The 18755-nt window shown below is 41.6% G+C and overlaps 1 protein-coding gene across 1 annotated transcript in view; it reads right to left on the reverse strand.

The window, feature by feature from the left end:
- Positions 1–333: 333 nt before the first annotated feature.
- The window catches only part of LOC124408597 (cardioacceleratory peptide receptor), a 38669-nt gene continuing 20247 nt past the window's right edge, over positions 334–18755 (reverse strand). The window contains exons 2-7 of the mRNA XM_046885629.1: positions 9185–9320; positions 7117–7314; positions 5231–5325; positions 4403–4658; positions 2634–2814; positions 334–798 (exon numbers count right to left, since the gene is read on the reverse strand). Coding sequence (XP_046741585.1) covers positions 639–798; positions 2634–2814; positions 4403–4658; positions 5231–5325; positions 7117–7314; positions 9185–9320 — 1026 coding nt within the window. The 3' untranslated portion in view covers positions 334–638. The remainder of the gene's footprint in view (positions 799–2633; positions 2815–4402; positions 4659–5230; positions 5326–7116; positions 7315–9184; positions 9321–18755) is intronic.

Genomic DNA, 18755 nt, shown 5'->3' on the forward strand with positions numbered 1-18755 from the left:
ATTCGCCACTCCTTATTCTTCAACCAATCGCGAACCAAGAAACAAATGTCGATCGGTAAAATGTACTTTCAGTTGCCGTGATGCAGGCGGATTTCAGCGAAATGTAACCGGAATTTCATTAATGCAAGCGAATTTATTATTCTGTGCTAATTTTTTCGTGTAAAATTTCGACGAAATAAAGCCAGTTAATGTCATACTTGCCTTGTTTTAGAGGAAAAGAGAGAAAAAGAGAGTGAAACTGGTGAGTTACATCCCCTCGAATTGAAGTAATGAAATTGCGATTTTTGCCAGAGAACACGTACTCACGAATAGTACCAACTCAAAATTTTGAACAGTCGAACATGCATAATTCATAAGCAACCATCTGAATACGTCAGGGAAACGAAAGCAAGTTGGTGTGCATGTGCCTATACGGATACATCACACGTCGGAATAAGTAATAAGACACTGAGCTCGAGGGGATGGCGTGAAACTGCAGGAAGGAGATATTTCCTCTTTCCGATTCTCGGCGGTTCTTTCGGTTTCATGACTAGCCCCGGGGTTTCTGCTATCGCATTTCCTGTTAGTGGATCTCTCGCCGATGCCGCGAGGCTGCAGTCAATTTCCGGCGCCATCTCTTGTCCGATGCAGCTGCAGAATTACACGATGGAGACCATTACGCGTTTCTTCTTCGACGAATGAGCCGTCAAAGACGTGGTAACCGTTGTACGTGTGCTGTTGTGACTCGAACCCGAGCCGAAGCACTGATGCGGATTCGCAGGACACCATCCAGAGATCCATGAAATTGCCTGCGAATTACTGAGAGACCGTCGTTTTTACAAAAATATTCCCTTTCTTGCCAGAACATTTGTCTAGAAAAAAACCCGGTCATACGTGCAACTTTAAATCTAAATATTCGTAAGCAAATATAATTTACTTGAGAATGCGAGAAAAAATGATACAAAAATCACTGACAAGATCTTAGACGTACATTTTTTATTTCAAATTGCGGTAGATTCGTTCGATTTTACTCTACGGTAGTTTATTTTTTTGAGCCAATCATTCGATCATTCAATCATTAGAAATGCATTGAAACAGTTCTTTTTTCAAGTTGATTTGATATTGCTATTTATTGATCAATATCAATGCATTTGTATGTATTTGAAAAAATTGAATAATCAACGATACCAAAATGATAATCGGTGTAATCGGTCCGTGCTTATAATTTTAGTATGTGTTTATTTTGCATTTTTAATCGACTTGCATAACCCCAGAAAGAAATGATCAAAAAAGCATTGAATCTCGAATCCTATAACTTCACAGGACCTCAAATTATCTCCTACCATTTTCAATATATACGTGTCTTCACATAAGCTTGAATGAACTCGAAATAATATTCTCGAAGTGAGTCCCGGCGAACTATCTGGGGAATCGAGATCTAACAAGTGTCAGATATGACTGTGGCTTTTGATATTGACCGGAATGCATACCCCCTGGAGAATGATACCAATCAGAATATAGTAAGCAAGAACATGAGGAGATGTAATTCGAACAATAAATCGAGCTGGTTCGCAGGAAATGAAAATGACAAGCAAAAAGAATAAGAAACAAACAAAAAAAAAAAAAAGGGAAGTGAGGAAAAGAAGAAAAAATCCTTATTCCTCGGGGGACATGCGATCGAGATGCGGGGAAATAAAAGTCGATGGATCTCGTCAGTCTAGAGAAGGTATCCGTGGGAAGAAGAGGTGAAGGGGAGGGAAAGGGGACGACCCGGCGGACGTCGTTTCTCGTTCTGTTTTATCGCGTCTCGGCGCTATGTTCACTGACGACAGTTCGCTGTCCTCTCTGATGTTGCTGCTGCTGCTGTTGCTGCCGAAGAAGACAGAGAGAGGAGACTAGCCGAGCTCTCCAAGCAGCAAGAGATTCTACAAGTTTAGAGTTTCGTTCGCGTGCAAGCAGGACTACAAGAAACGCCGGAAGATAAATCTTCGTCACAAATCACGCGGGTATTCGACTATAGAAAACACGAACCTCCACCAAGTGTGCCGCGCATGCCGTCACTAAGAATTCATCAATTTCGCACACACTTCGCTATCTTGATACTGGCGCGTTCGTGTACCTAAGTTTATTGTCCCTTACACGATTTCGAATTAAAATATCCTGAGGGATTTCAACTCGTCAAAGATTTCCATCAACTTCGCACGGATATTTCCTATAGCTACGCGTCAGTGAGTTTAGTAAACTGAATTCTGAGTTCCTGTAAGTGTCCTTGCTCAGAATAATATTGCACCCGAACCATTCTTGCCATCAATTTGTTCCTCCTGCAATGTCGTCTAGTCATTAATGAGTATCGGAATCAAAATTATGACCGAAATAAAATCGCAGGCGCGTTAGTGGCAGCCATCTTGATTTCATTCCGAGGCTTAATTTTACCCTTTAGATGCCTTACACACGTTTATTTGGGCCATAAAATGATTAAGTCGATTAGGTCTAATCTACTGTGATCTAATCTAATACAAAGTGAAGAATTTTTTCCGATGCGCAAATGAATAGAAATCATTTTTCACTGTCCAGAATTCGTCTTGAGCGTAAAATGAAATTTGTCTAACTCAACAGAAAACAAAGAGTCGTAAATAACATTTCAACTGACTCACCGTATGCTCTTGCAGAGGGATGTGCTGAAGAGACAATATATAATTGGATTTGCGGCTGAATTGAGGGGCGCAAGACTCTGGATAAACGTGGCAACAGCGATGTTGGTCTGGGTCTTAGGGATATGCCCGTAGACTTGCAGAAGATCAAAAATGATGTAGGGACTCCAGCAGATTACGAAGACTGAAAAGCAAATAAAAAAAGAAAAATTTGTTAATGGATCCTTCAAGTGTAGAAAATGGTGTAAAAGAATTTTCATTGTAAAGCGGTATAAGAGTTCAAAGAGTACGGAAAAAAAATAAACTAAAAATAAAAATGAGTAGAACTTTTTTTGTCAGTCGTAGAATTAGGTACTGCATGACCTCGAGAAATTTCTTTTTTGCTCCTTCTTATCAACTTATCTCGCGTTTCCCATCTCCGAGGGTTTCGGGGTTGTGAAATCAAGACTGTGGACCCCAAAAAAGTGAACGTTTTCAGCAAAGGAAGAGAGACGAGCGGCTGCGTCGCATCGCCCAGCGTTGTTTGGGCGGGGGGGATAGAAATGAAAAGAATAAGAAAGGGAGGATAGGGAAGCCGGGAAAAAAGGAGAGGAAAGGAGACAAGAGAGGAGATTCTTTACGCGCGGAAGTGCGAGAAGTATACGTGTATTCGGTGAATGCCTAGTCAGCTTAGGAGCAGAAATCCCCTGGAGCTTGCAGCGCGGGAGACACACAAATATAACACGCGGGCAGCGTTCTTGGTTGAAAGTTATTTTATGTTATAGAACTCCTCGGGGAAGTTCAGCCGAATCTTTCTGCCGACGAGAGAATCAGGTGCAAACGAAAATGAATTGTGACCGAATGCTGACGCTCCGTTTTTCGCCCTCATGTACCTCCCGAATTCCAAAAAGGATCGAGTTTTTTTCCAATTTTCTTGCCCGAACGAGTCATTTTTTTACTCCTCATATAGCGGGCACCTAATTTACCGATTTTTACCAATCTCTGCACCAATTATTACACGCAATCGAAAATCTTCAGTGAAAATAATTCACCCTCCTTCCGAATGGTTGCACGTTTAAAACTGGGTTATGTAATGTGAGTTAGTAAATAACGAAAATGAACCCAGATGGATATTTAACGAGTCAAGTTCCGCGTCGTTTCTGAGACTGTTCAAATACCTTTGGTGTCTACACACGTAGTCAAAGCCCCGTGACTGAAATTTTGAAGTTCAAAAGGTGAACAAATTCGTCTCGTGACTAACGCTTAGATGATGACGAGAAAAATTCTGGTTATTTATGTCAAGCCTCGTACGTACAGTACCAATAGTGAGAAATTTTCAAAGCAAGCTAGAAAAATTTCAATAATTACAAATCCCGCTTTATGTTGTAGCATATATAGTTTTACGGATAAAGGAGATCTAATAACTCGCTTGGTTTACTGGCTGTTTACGATGTGGAACGGTTTTACTATTATTCTGTAGCTGATTCTCCTTAAGACATTGGGATGATGTAAACATCCTTGGATACAAGTTTTACTGGCGACATTCAACTTCTCTCATTATAAGTACGAAATGAAGAATTTTCGATAGCTATATACTCTCGAGGTCTGGTAGTCAAGCGATTAATTCACGGGGTTCTATGCGGTTGCACGTGTTGGAATTACCAAGATGAATCGTGAAATTTTAATAAATTATTGAGCGATGTGGGCTGTAAACAAGATTCAATTAAGATATGGGGTAGAAATTGCAACGCGGCTGGTCTGGACAAACCCACCGAGACGAGAAGCAAACTTACCGAAAACAATGACCAACGTCATTTTGATGGTCTTTATCTTCGCCCTTGGAATCAGCCCCCGGGATGACGCCCTCCTCGTATCTCGAGCCGGCCCTGGCCTCAGGGCTCCACCCTGCGACCATATGGTGACCACAATGACCAGGTAACACCCTCCTATTATCACCGTGGGCGCGACGAACAAGGTGAAACTGACCAGGCTCATATAGATCTTCCAATTCGTCGGGGAGGAGAGCTCGATCCAGCACTGCTCCATTTTCTGAAAGGGGCAGCAAAGAGTCGATAACGAAGGGCGATTCATTCGACGAAGTCGTAAATTCACGTTTTGGAAATCTCATTGTAAACCCAAAGGAACCCGAATGCGGGTAACGACGAATTGCGGCTCTTTCGGTTAAAAGGTGCTTATAAATGTACATACACCTCGGAAACGCGGGGATACAAAACTCCTAAAGTTTCACTCTGATCACTTCAGCGATATAGGAGTTTTGCTTCCCCGCGTTTTCAAGGTGTACAACGCTTCTTTATAAGCACCTTAAGTAACTCCAAATAGTTTCAATCCATTGGCATTCTATCAATGTCTATCTTGTTCAGGTGCCTTCATTAATTTCCAGCCTAGCAAAAGCTTGCCATTGATTTCCTATGGTTTCCCAGCGTTCTAGATGATTTTCGAATCCAAAACACACTGGAGACTGCCTCGTAGAATGCTCAGAAATCATTGGAAATCAATATAAATCACGTGATAATGTAACAATCGTTGAATTAGCATCTTTCATTTGATTTCCAAGAGATCGAGTGGCCTCTCGATCAATAATAATTTTCCACTCCACGCACCTGTATAGTTTTGCTCTCGTATAGAAATATTATCGGCACGCTGAAGAAGATCGAAAGGCTCCAAGCGACGGCGATCAGGGCTCGAGCTCTGGTCCCTGAAACGACACGTAACAAGTTTACCATTTTACCCGAAAGCCATGAATTCGGGCGCTCATTTGCCAAATGGAGAAATAAACTCGGGGCATAAAATTCCGTCATATTCTTTTCGGCCTTTTCGACACATGGAATTCCCCAAGATCGTCTCCGAGTCCCGTGAGTATGTATATACACATATACATTCAGAGTATGAAATGTAAATAATCCAGAAACGGTTACGCGTCGATCGCAGAGATGCAAATAAAGCACACACGCCTGGGTTTTGAATAATTCCCCACAAATTTAAGTCCAGACAGACGAGTCGCGAGGAAACGTACCTTATATAGATATACTGTATCAACACTGAAATATTACAGAGAAACAAAAGTTTCCGAAACCCCGCTTTCTACACTAAGTTTCAAATCTAGTGACAAGAAATTGTTTTTTCAGTTTAACCAGCCGTAATATTACGTGTAAATATTGAGCAAAACTTTGTCCGGGACCATAAGAAACTCAACATTGAAACAGAATTTCGATCCAGCTCCAATAACACGGCAGAAAGGAACTTTACTTTTTCCGTGCTCTGTTGACTTTGTCAAAAACAAACGAATACATCTACCGTCCTTAAATTTACTCATCATTAACTTTATCTCCTGTAGCATAAGAGGCCGTTTCTTTCTCCCCTCCTCCTATTCTCAAATTGTTATTTTATTCAAATATCACCCTGTACAATGATGTATCTTTTCTTTGCTTGGTTGCAGGTTAAGTTATACGCCCGAATTACACGATCAAGCAAACGCTTCTACGTTTCTCCTCGTTTCAGTTGGCAGAAGCGAAAGTTCAAAGCTACAAAAAAAAAAAAAAAAAATTATCAAAGTTGAAAACTTTCTTCTCGAAAATATTGAGCAAAAATAACGACTAAAAGGATGTTTCTATCGACAGATACGAGCTGCTACATCAATTAACTCAAAGGAGAAAATACATTGCGGTAAAATAGTAGCGATCGATCGAACTTGCAGGTGAAAAACAGGAAACGAAGTATTTCGGAGAGAGAGAGAGAGAGAGAAACAGAAGCGATATACAACCAGGATGTCCCGGTGGCCGGATCTTTTGGCTGTAGACAATTTAAAAGAAATCTGTGGTTCTCGCCCCCTAGTCGGGATGGGAGGGCAATCCCCATTTACCCCAACCCGCATACCCTTTTTCCGCAGTTTTCCTGATGTACTTTCCTCCTTCTCTCATTCTCTTCGCCCCCCCCCCGCCCCCCCGTTGCCTCCCTTTTTCTTCTTCTCTGTCGCCATCGCAAGACTCGCCGTAAAAGTCAGCCAGAAAATCATGAAACATTTTTACGTGCGAAAGTAAAATCTTTAATATTAGCCCCGGCTACTGGCCGCAGTTCACCGTGCCCCGAATATTACTCCACATGGTGTTCGACCCGTGGATATATATCCGACCCCTTTTCCTCCACTTTTCTCGATCCAGTGACCCTGCAGCACGACCCTCGAGTGGTTTTCACTCGATCCGAGATGTCGTTACTCCCAAAGGTCCACCCGGAAACGGAAGAACCCCTGTTAGCCCCTCGTTCCGTCGTATTCGCATACCTACCTCTTGCCCCGTTCCACTTGGATCAGTTATGTGCCGACTTTTCCGAATGATACATATTTTAGTCGCAATTTTTATCCCCCCACCCCCTCCGCCCTGTTTTATAAAACAACGCGGAACAGTGAGGAAAACGAAATATCGTCCCGCATTAAACTTTCACCGTTTCACTGGATCCGTGTACAAACAACTGTATTATTTGAAGAACTCACAACTTCCGGAGAAGTTCATCGGTCGAGTAATGGCGTCGTATCGGTCGATCGAAAGAGCGACCAGAACGTAGGTCGAGCTGTAGGTGACCACAGCTTGCATAAACCTGATTAATTTGCAGGCCACGTTTCCGGCGTACCAAGCAACTGTTGTTCGCCATACGATGTCCGTGAGTACGGAAATCAGACCGACAAGTAGATCTGGAAATTGAATGAGAGAGGAGTTAAATTAATTATCAGTTGTGTAGGTATAGATAAGAAGGTGCGAAAATTTAGACAAGCCCGAAGTTCGAGGCGAATTTTGTTTTTTCGTTTCTTCTTCTTCTTTTTTTTTTTTGGTTGTTGGTTTTTTTGTTTTACAAATTTCGCTAATTCGAAGACGGGATTAACTTCTTCCAACGAAAAGAATCCGCGGCATAGGTCGATAAAAGAAAAACAATAGAAACAGCGATAAAATCGTCTCAGGGTGGATTTAGCTCCGAGGCTTTCCTCCGCAGCTGCAGCATAAGTCGTACATAAAGTAGTAGAGGTCAAAGGGTCGGGCATAAAGCGCCGAGACCGGGCGCGGCTTGCGTGGGTAGTATTAAATCAAAATACTCGTCACACTCCTCTCGAGCTTTCGGGGTCCCAGGAACGTCAGAAATTACGCCAGAGAAGCTCCACCCGATGTTATTCCCGGTTAAAAGTCGACGTCGAATAGATCGGACCCTTCGAACTTTTCCCGGAGAAGTGATTTTTGTTTTAGTCATTTCGGACGGACTTCATTCCAAAAGCCAAGCCGAGAGCTGAAAGCTCAGCATCTTTCGTGGATAAATGGCTGGCGACTGAAACGTGCGGAATATTTCGGTGATAAAATTAAAACGAAAGTGCAGGAAGAGGAGAAGAAGGAGATGCGGGGAACTTGAGAGACTGAAAAGTTTTAATTGTTCAACTGGAGGGGCTAATTTCGCTGGGCAACTCGCTGGATTAGCCGAATCTGAAACGTCTCCGAATGGCGCAAAGCAACAGACTACAGAGTCCAAATTACGACCCCTAATTCGTTATGCGGCTGTGTAGTACTTCGACCCCCCATCAATTCCGCCCTCCAAAGACTAGCTCCAGCAGCAGCACAATGCTGGCCATCGCAACCTCCGCTTATTGCCCTCGACGTAGGGCCGAGCTAAGTTAAGTCCAACTTACGACCGGGACTATGTGCGACTTTGATTCCACCTATGGTGTCCGCACGTGTATTATTATGGGGCTGTTCACGGCACCCGGACTTTTTCAGACCTCCTTCTGACGCACGAAAGTTCTCGCAACGTGTATTTTACCTCCGAAAAGGACAGGGTGAAAGCCAAAGCTCAGATATATGGAGTCCATTGTTGGGGTGGCATTGCTTTGAGAACTTTAATTTTCAGCTTCGGTTGATGCTTTTCTCGCAGACAATCTGCTCGAGAAATTGACCCTTCAGAAGTAATCTGACAGTCGGTGAAAAGGAATTCTACGAGGAAATTATGGGGATAGAAAGTCTAGCTGGGATCATTTCATACTATCGTTCGTTTCGTGTGTCAAAGGAATGATGTAGGGTGAAAAAAAATTTGATCCGAAATTCGCAGTATTGAATAACAAGGTAGACAGCTTTTCGTCTGGATTCAAGAAGGGTTGACGCTCCACTTCGCGTGGGGATGAAATTTCCATGAGCCGACTGACAAGTGAAACCGATGTCAAGTTTCTGGAGAATATATTCGCGATTATCGCAACTCACGCACAAGGTAAATCCTTGGGGCTTGAATAGCGATTTGTTCGAAGACCGTTTCGAGTTCCTAGTGATGGATGGTAATTAGTAAAGTTTGTAGAAACACCTGCAACCACCAATTCACTCAGCCGTCAAGGTGTCACCGAAACAAACTGACAACATCCGAGACCAAAATTTGTTCGAAAATTAAATGACGGATCGCGATTTGGGGCATTTCGCAAATTAATATCGTGTATCTTGGGCTCAGATGTCGGTTTACTGCCGTTCATTTGAGTGACTGCGTTTCATGGATAACTGAAGGCACGATATCCTTGCTCACCATACTTCTAAACGCACCTGCAAAGGCGAGCTGCTTGATGAAGAAGTCCATCTTCGACTTTCGCCGTTTGCCTCGTAGAAGCCAACCCAGCACTCCAAGATTCCCGGCAACTATGACGGTAAATAGAATCCAAAGAACGGTGAACTGCTCCCTCTGAAAAACAAAATCCCCGCTCGTTAATTACGTGACGCTGAAAAGTGAGTAATTGAATTTCAGCGAAGCCGAAGAATTTAGAACTCGAAAGTACCACGACAATGTCGAAACTTGTTTCAGATTCTTCTTACAAGAACCAAGCGGTTGATTGCAACGCGCTTATCTTTCTGTAATCGGCAACCTCAAAGCTTATCCCATGATGTCGTCGGTTGCTAGGTTGCAGCTCAAGCCATCGTTCTTAAAAATTTATCAGGTTTACAGTTCAGTCAATAAAGATTGAAGACGAAAAAATTAAGAAACAGACACACGCCTAGACTTATCGATTCTTTAGACCTTAAAGCGTGGAGAGATCCTATTTAAAACTCGACCTTTCATAATCTTTCCATACAAACTAGTACTTTTTTCGTTGCTCTATATCGAGAGGAAATTGTTTTGTCTTACAACAAAGAATTTGATTTGTTTTGTAATCTGGTATAGTAGACTAAAAACTAAGAGACACGTATTTTTTTTATCTGCCATGAAACACTTTAAGGGGATGAAACCACCCTCCAAACTAAGGCATATCAAGGGTGATTTGGTAGTTTCACCGACAAGAACATAACATTTTTTAACCAATCCAACTGGAAATTTTTTCTCACAACGATTAATGAAAAATCTAAGTTTCTCAATAAAAATAAAAAAAACTGCCATATCGTCCTTTGACACACCTTACTTTGGAGGGTAGTTTCACCCTCTTAAAGTGTTTAATGGTAGGTAAAAAAATATAGTTCTTAGTCTGCTATAACATATTACAAAAGAAATCAAATTGGAGAAATCGACTTAGGATACCTTCCTTATTGGATCAATTCGATACAACTCACAATCAGCCCTTCACTTCTTCGGTCTTCATTTTGCAATCCTTGAGACTCGACGTTATTTTTGCTGAACCGTATCCCTGATACACACCCAACTCAAGCAATTATCTATGAAAGTGTACCTAAGCGTGTAAAAATCACGATATTGCTAGAGGGTATATCTTTAAGAAAATGAAGGCATCGAGCAACCTAACTCGAAAAAAAATGAATCATGGAGGAAATCAAATAATGCTTGGCCCCTCAGGTACTCGCATTATTCATCCACACATATCCTACATTTTGAACTACATCTGAAAATGCAGTTCAGTAAAATTTACAACTCCCATGCGACTTAGAGCCAACAGAAAGGGGGATAATTGACGGGTAGTAATTGCTCGGTGTGCTAACATACGCCTCAGATAAACTTGCCTCTGTCTCGTACAGGCCGATAAATTTGCACACATGTATAGACACATGTATTCCGACGTAACGTTGCCGCAAGGAATCACCCTCGGTCAATTATAATTACAAGTACCCTTCTCACACCGTGTTATAAATCATGAAACGTTGACGTGATATTTATTGTTCACCTTGTGCCACGAGTCCTCGATTGAAGAAAGAGCTGCGACGGAGTGTCGAAATGTCTTTCGATTTGGCATACCGTTTAGTAGTATAAATTCGCTACATTTATTTCTTCCCTTCTCTTGGGTAAAATTTCCCACGCCATGGTAATTTTTTAGAATATTTCCAATGCCGAGGAGTTGTATAGACCTTTGGTGATCAGGCGAAGGCATTGCTGCGTGGAAATTCTCATTTAGGTGGATCGAGTCTCATATCTGCCGGCTGTGCGGCGCCTTTGAAATTTGTTACCGCCAAGAGAATCGTCGAGGATATCCCGATAGGCGCATACGAGTTGAGTTACACTATCTTCGTTTTCCTATTTCATGCAAGCCGTAACCGGCGAACGCCGCCGTTTGTATCAATGGGGAGATAAATCTTTGACTTAATGGCAAGGATCGACACCCTCCAAGGACCTCGTTAACGCCGCTCGCTAATTAGACCGGACAATTTATACGCAATTATATAAGGATATGGTATGAGCCTGATTGTTCAAGATGTTGCAAGTACGCAGGATCCTTTCTACTTTGAAACACGGAGCTGGGAAGAATCCGTCTTGCTGTTGAGAATTTCTTCGAGAATTGGAAAATATTCACGTCAGGAATCTTGGAAAACTGGTCGAACCAGAGTTTATAAATGTTTAATTAATTACGCGAGATTCGATTATTGGTCACAGCAGAACCTTGTAATGACGAATGAAGCTTTGATACCTGAATAGCGTATCACAGAGTGCCTCGGACCTTTACGGAACGACTTTAATCAACGTAATCACTTTCCGCAGGCTTGACAAAGCTATCAGAATATCGTTATCATTTCCTGCGATGTGATTCAGGGAAGCCAAGGTTGTAATTTCAGTTTGAGGAAGAGAAATGAATTAATAAAACTAGACCGGTGCAGGAACCTCATGAATATGAACGAGCCCTGCGATTTCTTGAAAATGACTTGAAATTTGAAGGGAATAATATTTCCATTAAGGAGTCGGGGAAAAAATGAGAAAAAAATCTGGTCAGCACTGTCGGAATATGATGAAAATCTGAGCAGGTCGGTCGTATGAGAAGTGATGGTGTTCTTTCTGCGCTATTCAGCGTCCAGGTCATTTATCTGCCCTGATGTGGTTAGCTCAGAAGTCTTATCACGTAACGGAGGTTCACATACATACAAGATACGTGAAGCTAGGTACCTACAAGTAAACCAAGGAGCACGTATTATGGGAGTGGGATTTTTAGCCGGATATCCTTCATCGACAGGATCTGCTGGTGGCCGCGTCGCCGGAACCACGAGGAGGAAGGAAGAGCTGCAGGTTACAGACTGATGCGTAACCGCGATCAATCACCCCCTCCGGAAATTGGGTCGATCCTCTGAAGAGATAAGGAAAAAGACCAGAAGAAGTTCGATCGGGAAACGGATACGGCACTTCGGCCGATCGGAGCTGAATGTGACCGTCTGTTGCTGTTCCTGCGAATCAATCGACTTGCCAGTTCGAAAGACCGCGGCCACCAAAGCAACCGATCACAATTCACTGGCAATAATTAACCCGACTGTTATCACATGACTGCACAGTGGGATGAGGTTCCTTGGTCTTTACTCTTGGTCATAACTCTCCAAGTGTAAAAGTTGAGGTATGGTCGTAAACTGGGAGTCCCGGATCTCCAGATATTTGTCGAACGCTCGTCTCCGCTCCGTGGTGAAAATTTTTCAGATGGAAAGATCGGAGTGGTAAGGGATGCGGGATGTTTGAAGACACAGTGCCGTTGAGATTATACCTCGGTGGACACGACGTGGAGATTTGATCTAAATTGGAGAAATGGATGAACGAGGTTCGCCCGAAATTGGCGTTTAACATCTCCAGATAATTAATTGACTACGAGTATAGTGAGAGTGCGGAGGGATGCATTTAGTGTAGCGAATAATCGTTAACATCGGTCAGGGGATCAAAGTGTCCACAAAGTACTTTGGTTTACAGACACCGAGTAGGAGTAGAGCTTTTTGCCAACTGTTGACTTTTGTCTCGCGACTAGGTATTACACAGTCGAGTGAATGGGACTGAGAGCAAATACCTCCAATTATTGGATTCGGGGGCGCAATGGCTAGACCTAAGATCACAGACTCGTAAACACGTGCGACGGAGTCTCGTTGCCCGTTAACATTCGAATAACATTCGCAAAAGGAGTGGTTACCAGACTCGGTGTGCACACCGGTCGGATATCCTGCTTTTGTATCGTCAGGCCAAACCGTTCACGCGTCCCAAGGGCAGGTCCCAATCAAAATTGGACATCGAGACTTTGGTCCCGATGAGCATGTCTGAAGCACAAAGATAAAATCAGCGTGTCGTTTGGTCTTCGAAGAAGACCGTATCACGTGGTGCTTACGTCTGTGCCAATTTCGGATGATCAAAGACAGTTGAAGCGCCTAATTGGTCACGCGGTATCTCCGAGGATCATGAATCAGCATCTGACTCGAATCATTACAGTCAATTCTGGCTCACTAGCGACTAAAGCGTTCACCTCTGGATTTCCGCCCGAGGGAGAACGAGCCTGTCTACGTAGTTAGTTTATATCGGGGATCAGTGACAGGTGATAATCCGGTTGGCCGGTGACAGAGCTAGGCGGACCTTGTCCGAGGCGACGGTGTCGAGCCACTTCGCATCACGGCCGCCATTCGCCGTTACCTGCAGTTAGGAACTGCAAATCAAGTATGAGATAGGCGTCCGCAGGAGGCGAGGCCAGTTTTCCCATCCGATCTTTCTCTAGGCGACTGCCACGACATTCGCTGCTCTGACAACATAGTAATGGCAATATTATAAAAATGGCCCCCGAGTTGTTGCGGGCTGGATTTCTGCCTCCAGCCATCCGTATGCACTACCACCAGTTACGGATAAACGACACGTCATGCAATTACCCTCATTCACCACGTAATGTGCACATTGGCATGGAAAAGGATTACGTCCACTTTTATTCCCCACCTTTTCATCTATTATTACCGATATTCATCTTAAACCAGATGTTTTTGCGCATATTTGAAATGACTTGGGACTATAACTGACAATACCGAGATTCGGGCTTGACTTATAGCCAGAGTTTTTATACCGTGAAACGACACGTGCGCCTGATTTTAGGCAACCGGAGTTACAGCTAATATTCAACGGGTTACGCGATTTTACTAGAGAACGAGCTGTAACTCCGGTTGCGTAAAATCAGGCGTACCGATCGTTTTGCTGTTAGAAAAACTCACGGTATAATTATCGATACTGCCAGGTGAACGTCGCGACGAAGCCTTAATCAGGAACAATTACTAAGTAGGAGTTATATCGTAATGAGTAAGGTAAGCACAGGTGGTGGCGCATGGCGTTGCGATTATTGCGGTGCTCTGAAGGTAGGTATTACCTCGGATTGACTTAATCAACCCTTGGCAAATGTTACAATAAATAGCACGCTGCAAGAGCCGCGTGAAATGTTTCTCTGGTGTTAGCTCAGCTGACGCGCTTAAATTTGAAGCTAAGTGAAATTTATTCCGTATATACGCAGTTATTTTCATATTCGAGAAACAACCGCGTGTGTCGGACTCTTCGTTTCCGGACTTATTTACATATAGTGTCTGTACTGCAAAATGAGAAAAAAAGGCCAAAGGAAGATAAGAGTAAACAGCGTGCTCTTAATTCTCAAACTTTCTTCTCCCGCACTACATCCGTGGCACACGATATTACACGTACTTATAAATATGTATATCAGCTCGGTGTTTTCGTATTTTTCAGGGGAAATGGTTTCGAGATAGTTCTCTTCTCCGGATGAAATTTTTCACTTTGCTATACGGTCTGATAATTTACGATCAGTGACGCGTCATGGCGCTGGTAGACTTATTGCAACGGGTATTTCCATCGCACCGGAAGCTTGGTACAGCTTAGTTCGAGTCGGCGATATATAGTGGACGACGGATCGAGAGGAGAGTTTGTCCAAAAATCTGATCTATCCTTTCTTTCCACCCCCCACCCCCCCCCTCCTTCGCCTCTCACGCAATTTGCTCGCAGAAAGATATCTGCGATCTAAGTGGTTTATCCGCAAGAAGCCTAGAGACTTTACGGATTGGGTAAACTCGATGGGGTCGGTCAATCCACTGATCTATCTTCATCTCCAGAGAAAGAGAGAGTAAGATAGCAATAAATTCAAGAGAAATCTGAGGTCCCGTCATTGCACTTGCCGAGAGCTTAATACTTCGGCAAAAAGAGAGGTAAAAGGAAAAAAAGAAGAAGAAGAAGGAAAAAAAAAAACCCACCGAATAAAACTGATCCGTCATGGATTTTCGGCCCGATTCTGAAGGCGACAAAAGTTAGTGGCTATACACTTTTCCGATGCAGCTTCAATTCCGAGAAAAACTCAAGGGTCAGAGGTCAAGGATCGAACTTAAGCCATCGCGGTCAGAGACCATCTCTATAAATCTGTCTCTAACCCGATTATGCCGAGTACTTTGAGAACTCTTGGAAAGGGGCAAGAAGTTAGGCTTGTTACGTACGTTGAATCTGATCCGTTTATGTTGTGTTTTTTTTTTTTTTTTTTTTTTTTTTGACCCGGAATTGTTACTTCTCGGTAGATGCTTGATTGGCGTTGAATGTATAACGACGATTTATGAGAATTGGGGAGGCATTTGGCTGACAGATTAATCGGAGGGATGTTTACGAATTTATAATTGAATTAAAAAGTTGTCTGACTAACGTAATTCGCTTTCACCACTAAGAATCAATTTGTAGGGTTAACTAGCTACGAGATTGTTTCTGTAGAAATTCGTCGACTGAAGCGAATTATCAAAACTTGCTCGAAACACGATATATTAATGTGGATATAATTACATGTTCAGGATATGAAAATTATGATAATTTATTTTATCGGTAAGAGTATCAGTTATTATTGACTAAAAAAAAGTCGTTAGAAAATGTACAGGGTAAATAATGTGGGCAAAAAAAGAGAGAGAGAGATGAGGTAAAACGTTAAATAACAAAAGACCGGATAATGCGATCCGGCTAATAAATCCCTGACTTTTTAATCAAATTTCTTTTAAACGTACACCAACGTCTCAAGTATCGTGATCTATATATATGGGTAACTTTATACCCCCCAAAAAGAGACGTTTGAATTTATTGTAACGAAAAAAAGAGACTCGGTATCCGAATAGCGCGTGAAACGAGTATTTATAAGTACATAGTTGCCGAATTTTAAGGCGCGTCAAGCGTCGAATAATTTGTTTACATCTTATCTTTTTTATGGATAGTTATCTACCCTCGAGAAACGGTTACTTTTATGATCTTTTTTTGTTTGACACGTGTGGTATCAGGAAAGTTTGAAGAGGTCCGTATTTCATTGTGAGATAATTTTCATGGCCACTGAGAGATAGACGGTTTCAAGTATAACGATGACCGAGTTTTTAAATTCGAAGAAAGTCTTTCGGGACCACGTGGGCCCTATTTATAATTTTATTGGGAATAAACTGGGCCCATCAGGGAGGTTATTCGCATCAGTCAAGAGTCTCCACGGTGGCTGGTCGGCATTAACCCAGTTCATCCAAAGCTATGCGGGTATACAAGAGAAGAGAAAGAGAAAACCGTGCAAAAATACGCTATAACCGGTTAACCTAATCCTATAACACTTCAGAGGTTTTCGGAAGGTACAGTCGAGTCAATAACGCGATGAAATAATGGTTTGAAAAGCTTCACCGCGGAGCTAATTTAGTCACAACTTTCAAATAATTACAAAATTTCCTGGGTATATGAAAAAAAAAATGTTTAAAGGCCAAGTATTTCAATTATAAACATTTCACTATATTTATAGTATCATAAAAATCACATTTTTTTTTTGTCTTTACAACTGACAAGGTCAAGAATCAATCTGTCTCAGATAATTGAATGTGTAAGGAATTGATTTATTAGCTATCGTTCTTTAGTGATTTATAGCTATTTTTCGCTGAAACGAAGCGATTTTTCGAATTTATTCATGACGAAGTGTTTACAGTTGAAACTGGGTGATATAACATTGTTTTATACATCACCGACACATTTTTAATTAGATTTGCTCTTACGAGCCTCAGTTGCATTTTTTGAAACTTCGTTTTTTCACGTTTTTATTTTGACACATTTTATACATACTCCATTATACCTGCCGATAAAATTTTTGTACATTGCAGTTTTTGCTCGTCGACCAAGTCACAGCATCTGCTCGTATTTTTTTTCTCCTGCATTGGAGTTAGGTATTAAAATGCATAATTACGCAAGGATATGACTTATGCTTTGGGATTCGGCTTATCACCATCGCCATTAATCCAACCCCTGTCCAATTGGCGATACAAAAAAGAAAGGCGGGGAAAAAACAGATCCAGAATTTATCGGCTTCCTCTGCGTCCAATCTCGACCGAAGAAAGTGAAAAATTTGGGTAATTTAGCCGGCTGAGAGTCTCTCAGCTATGAGAATTCTAGGGGACAACAATTCTTTAGCCCTAAGGAGACTGGCTAACTTTCTCTCAGCGATATACAAGAAATACTATTGAATCTTTCGCTTCTCCTTTTCTTCTTTGTTTCTTGGATAAAAATGAAGCAATACTTAGCGATTCCGCATTTCATCCTATGGGATGAGGAGCCCGGACAAAGAACAGGAAGAAACGCCTAATCGTATAGTTTTTTTTTTTTTTTGGTGTTAATAAAAACAGAATTCTATATAGAATTCACAAAATTTATGTTTATTTGTATTTCGTACGGTAAGTAAATTAAAATCTGACGTACCAGAAAATCAAATGTCTTGGTTAAAATTTTATCCTAAGAAAAATAATAAAGAAGGAATATTTAAATGAATATATATGCATAAAACAACATTTATTCATCTTGCGAACAATTCTAAAAAACCAAAATTATCCTGTTGGTCGAGTCTTGAATGAATTTTTTTCCCTTGTGTCCAAGAGCGAACTAATTCTGTAAAATGCAATCTTATGTAAAAGGAAACGGAATTCGGGACGAAATTCTACCTTTCACTACAGATATTCAGTTATTTTGTAGCCAAAGTTTCATGCAGAAATTTTAAAACGAAGAATTTCCAAATTTATTCCACATAATAAATCACAACAACAAAACTAGTCGCTTCTGGCGAGATATCATCTACATTATGTATACAAGATCCCCTCGGCGAGCTGTCGAAAGATATTGTGATTTCTTACGCTGTTTAATTCATGGACATGTGCAAATAAATATACAGATGTAATATCCATACATGGGGAGGGTGGGGGGAGGGGGGGGGGGGGGGTAGAGAAATTGATACAAACTTTTCGCACTAACGCGACGTGATTGACACCTCCTTCTGATTGATCGACAGTAACGATCTACGCAATTTAACTTTGTGTATCGATGCGTGAAAAAAGAAAAAACTGAGATTGGACAGTCCAGAATCAATAACTTTTCGGCAATTTTATCACGAAATGCTCGGACAGTGAATATTTATCAAATGTATACAGGCTTAATAGTCAGACGAATTTACCGAATTTTTTTTACCATCTAAAACTGAAGAGATTTGGAATAAAACATCGATAATTCAAGATCTCGTTTTGAATTTGAGCATTTTCTTTCTTGCGTTGTTAGGAAAAACATCGCAGTTTAAAACGTGTTGTAGACATTCTATTTATTAACGAAAAACAGTAAAAAGTATCGATTTTCAACTGAAAAACCTTCTCAAAAGCGAACTATTAAAATAGATACCTAAATTCAAGATATGAATTTTGAATCGAACTTGTAAACATGTTTTTTACAAATGGAGGTATTATATTTATACTCATATGATATAATAGTGATAATTATGTCATACATTATTGAAGTGAGTCTGAATTCATTAGACCTACGTCGATAAGTAACGAAGCCCCCCTGCAGAGGACGAGAAAAAGCTTTCCGACTGATTTAGGATGGCAAGCACGTATGGAGCTGAGCTCGGAGAATTTGAAAAATCTTTCAAAGCCCGGGCAG

Source organism: Diprion similis, chromosome 8 (genome assembly GCF_021155765.1).
Source record: "Diprion similis isolate iyDipSimi1 chromosome 8, iyDipSimi1.1, whole genome shotgun sequence".
Lineage (NCBI taxonomy): Eukaryota > Metazoa > Arthropoda > Insecta > Hymenoptera > Diprionidae > Diprion > Diprion similis.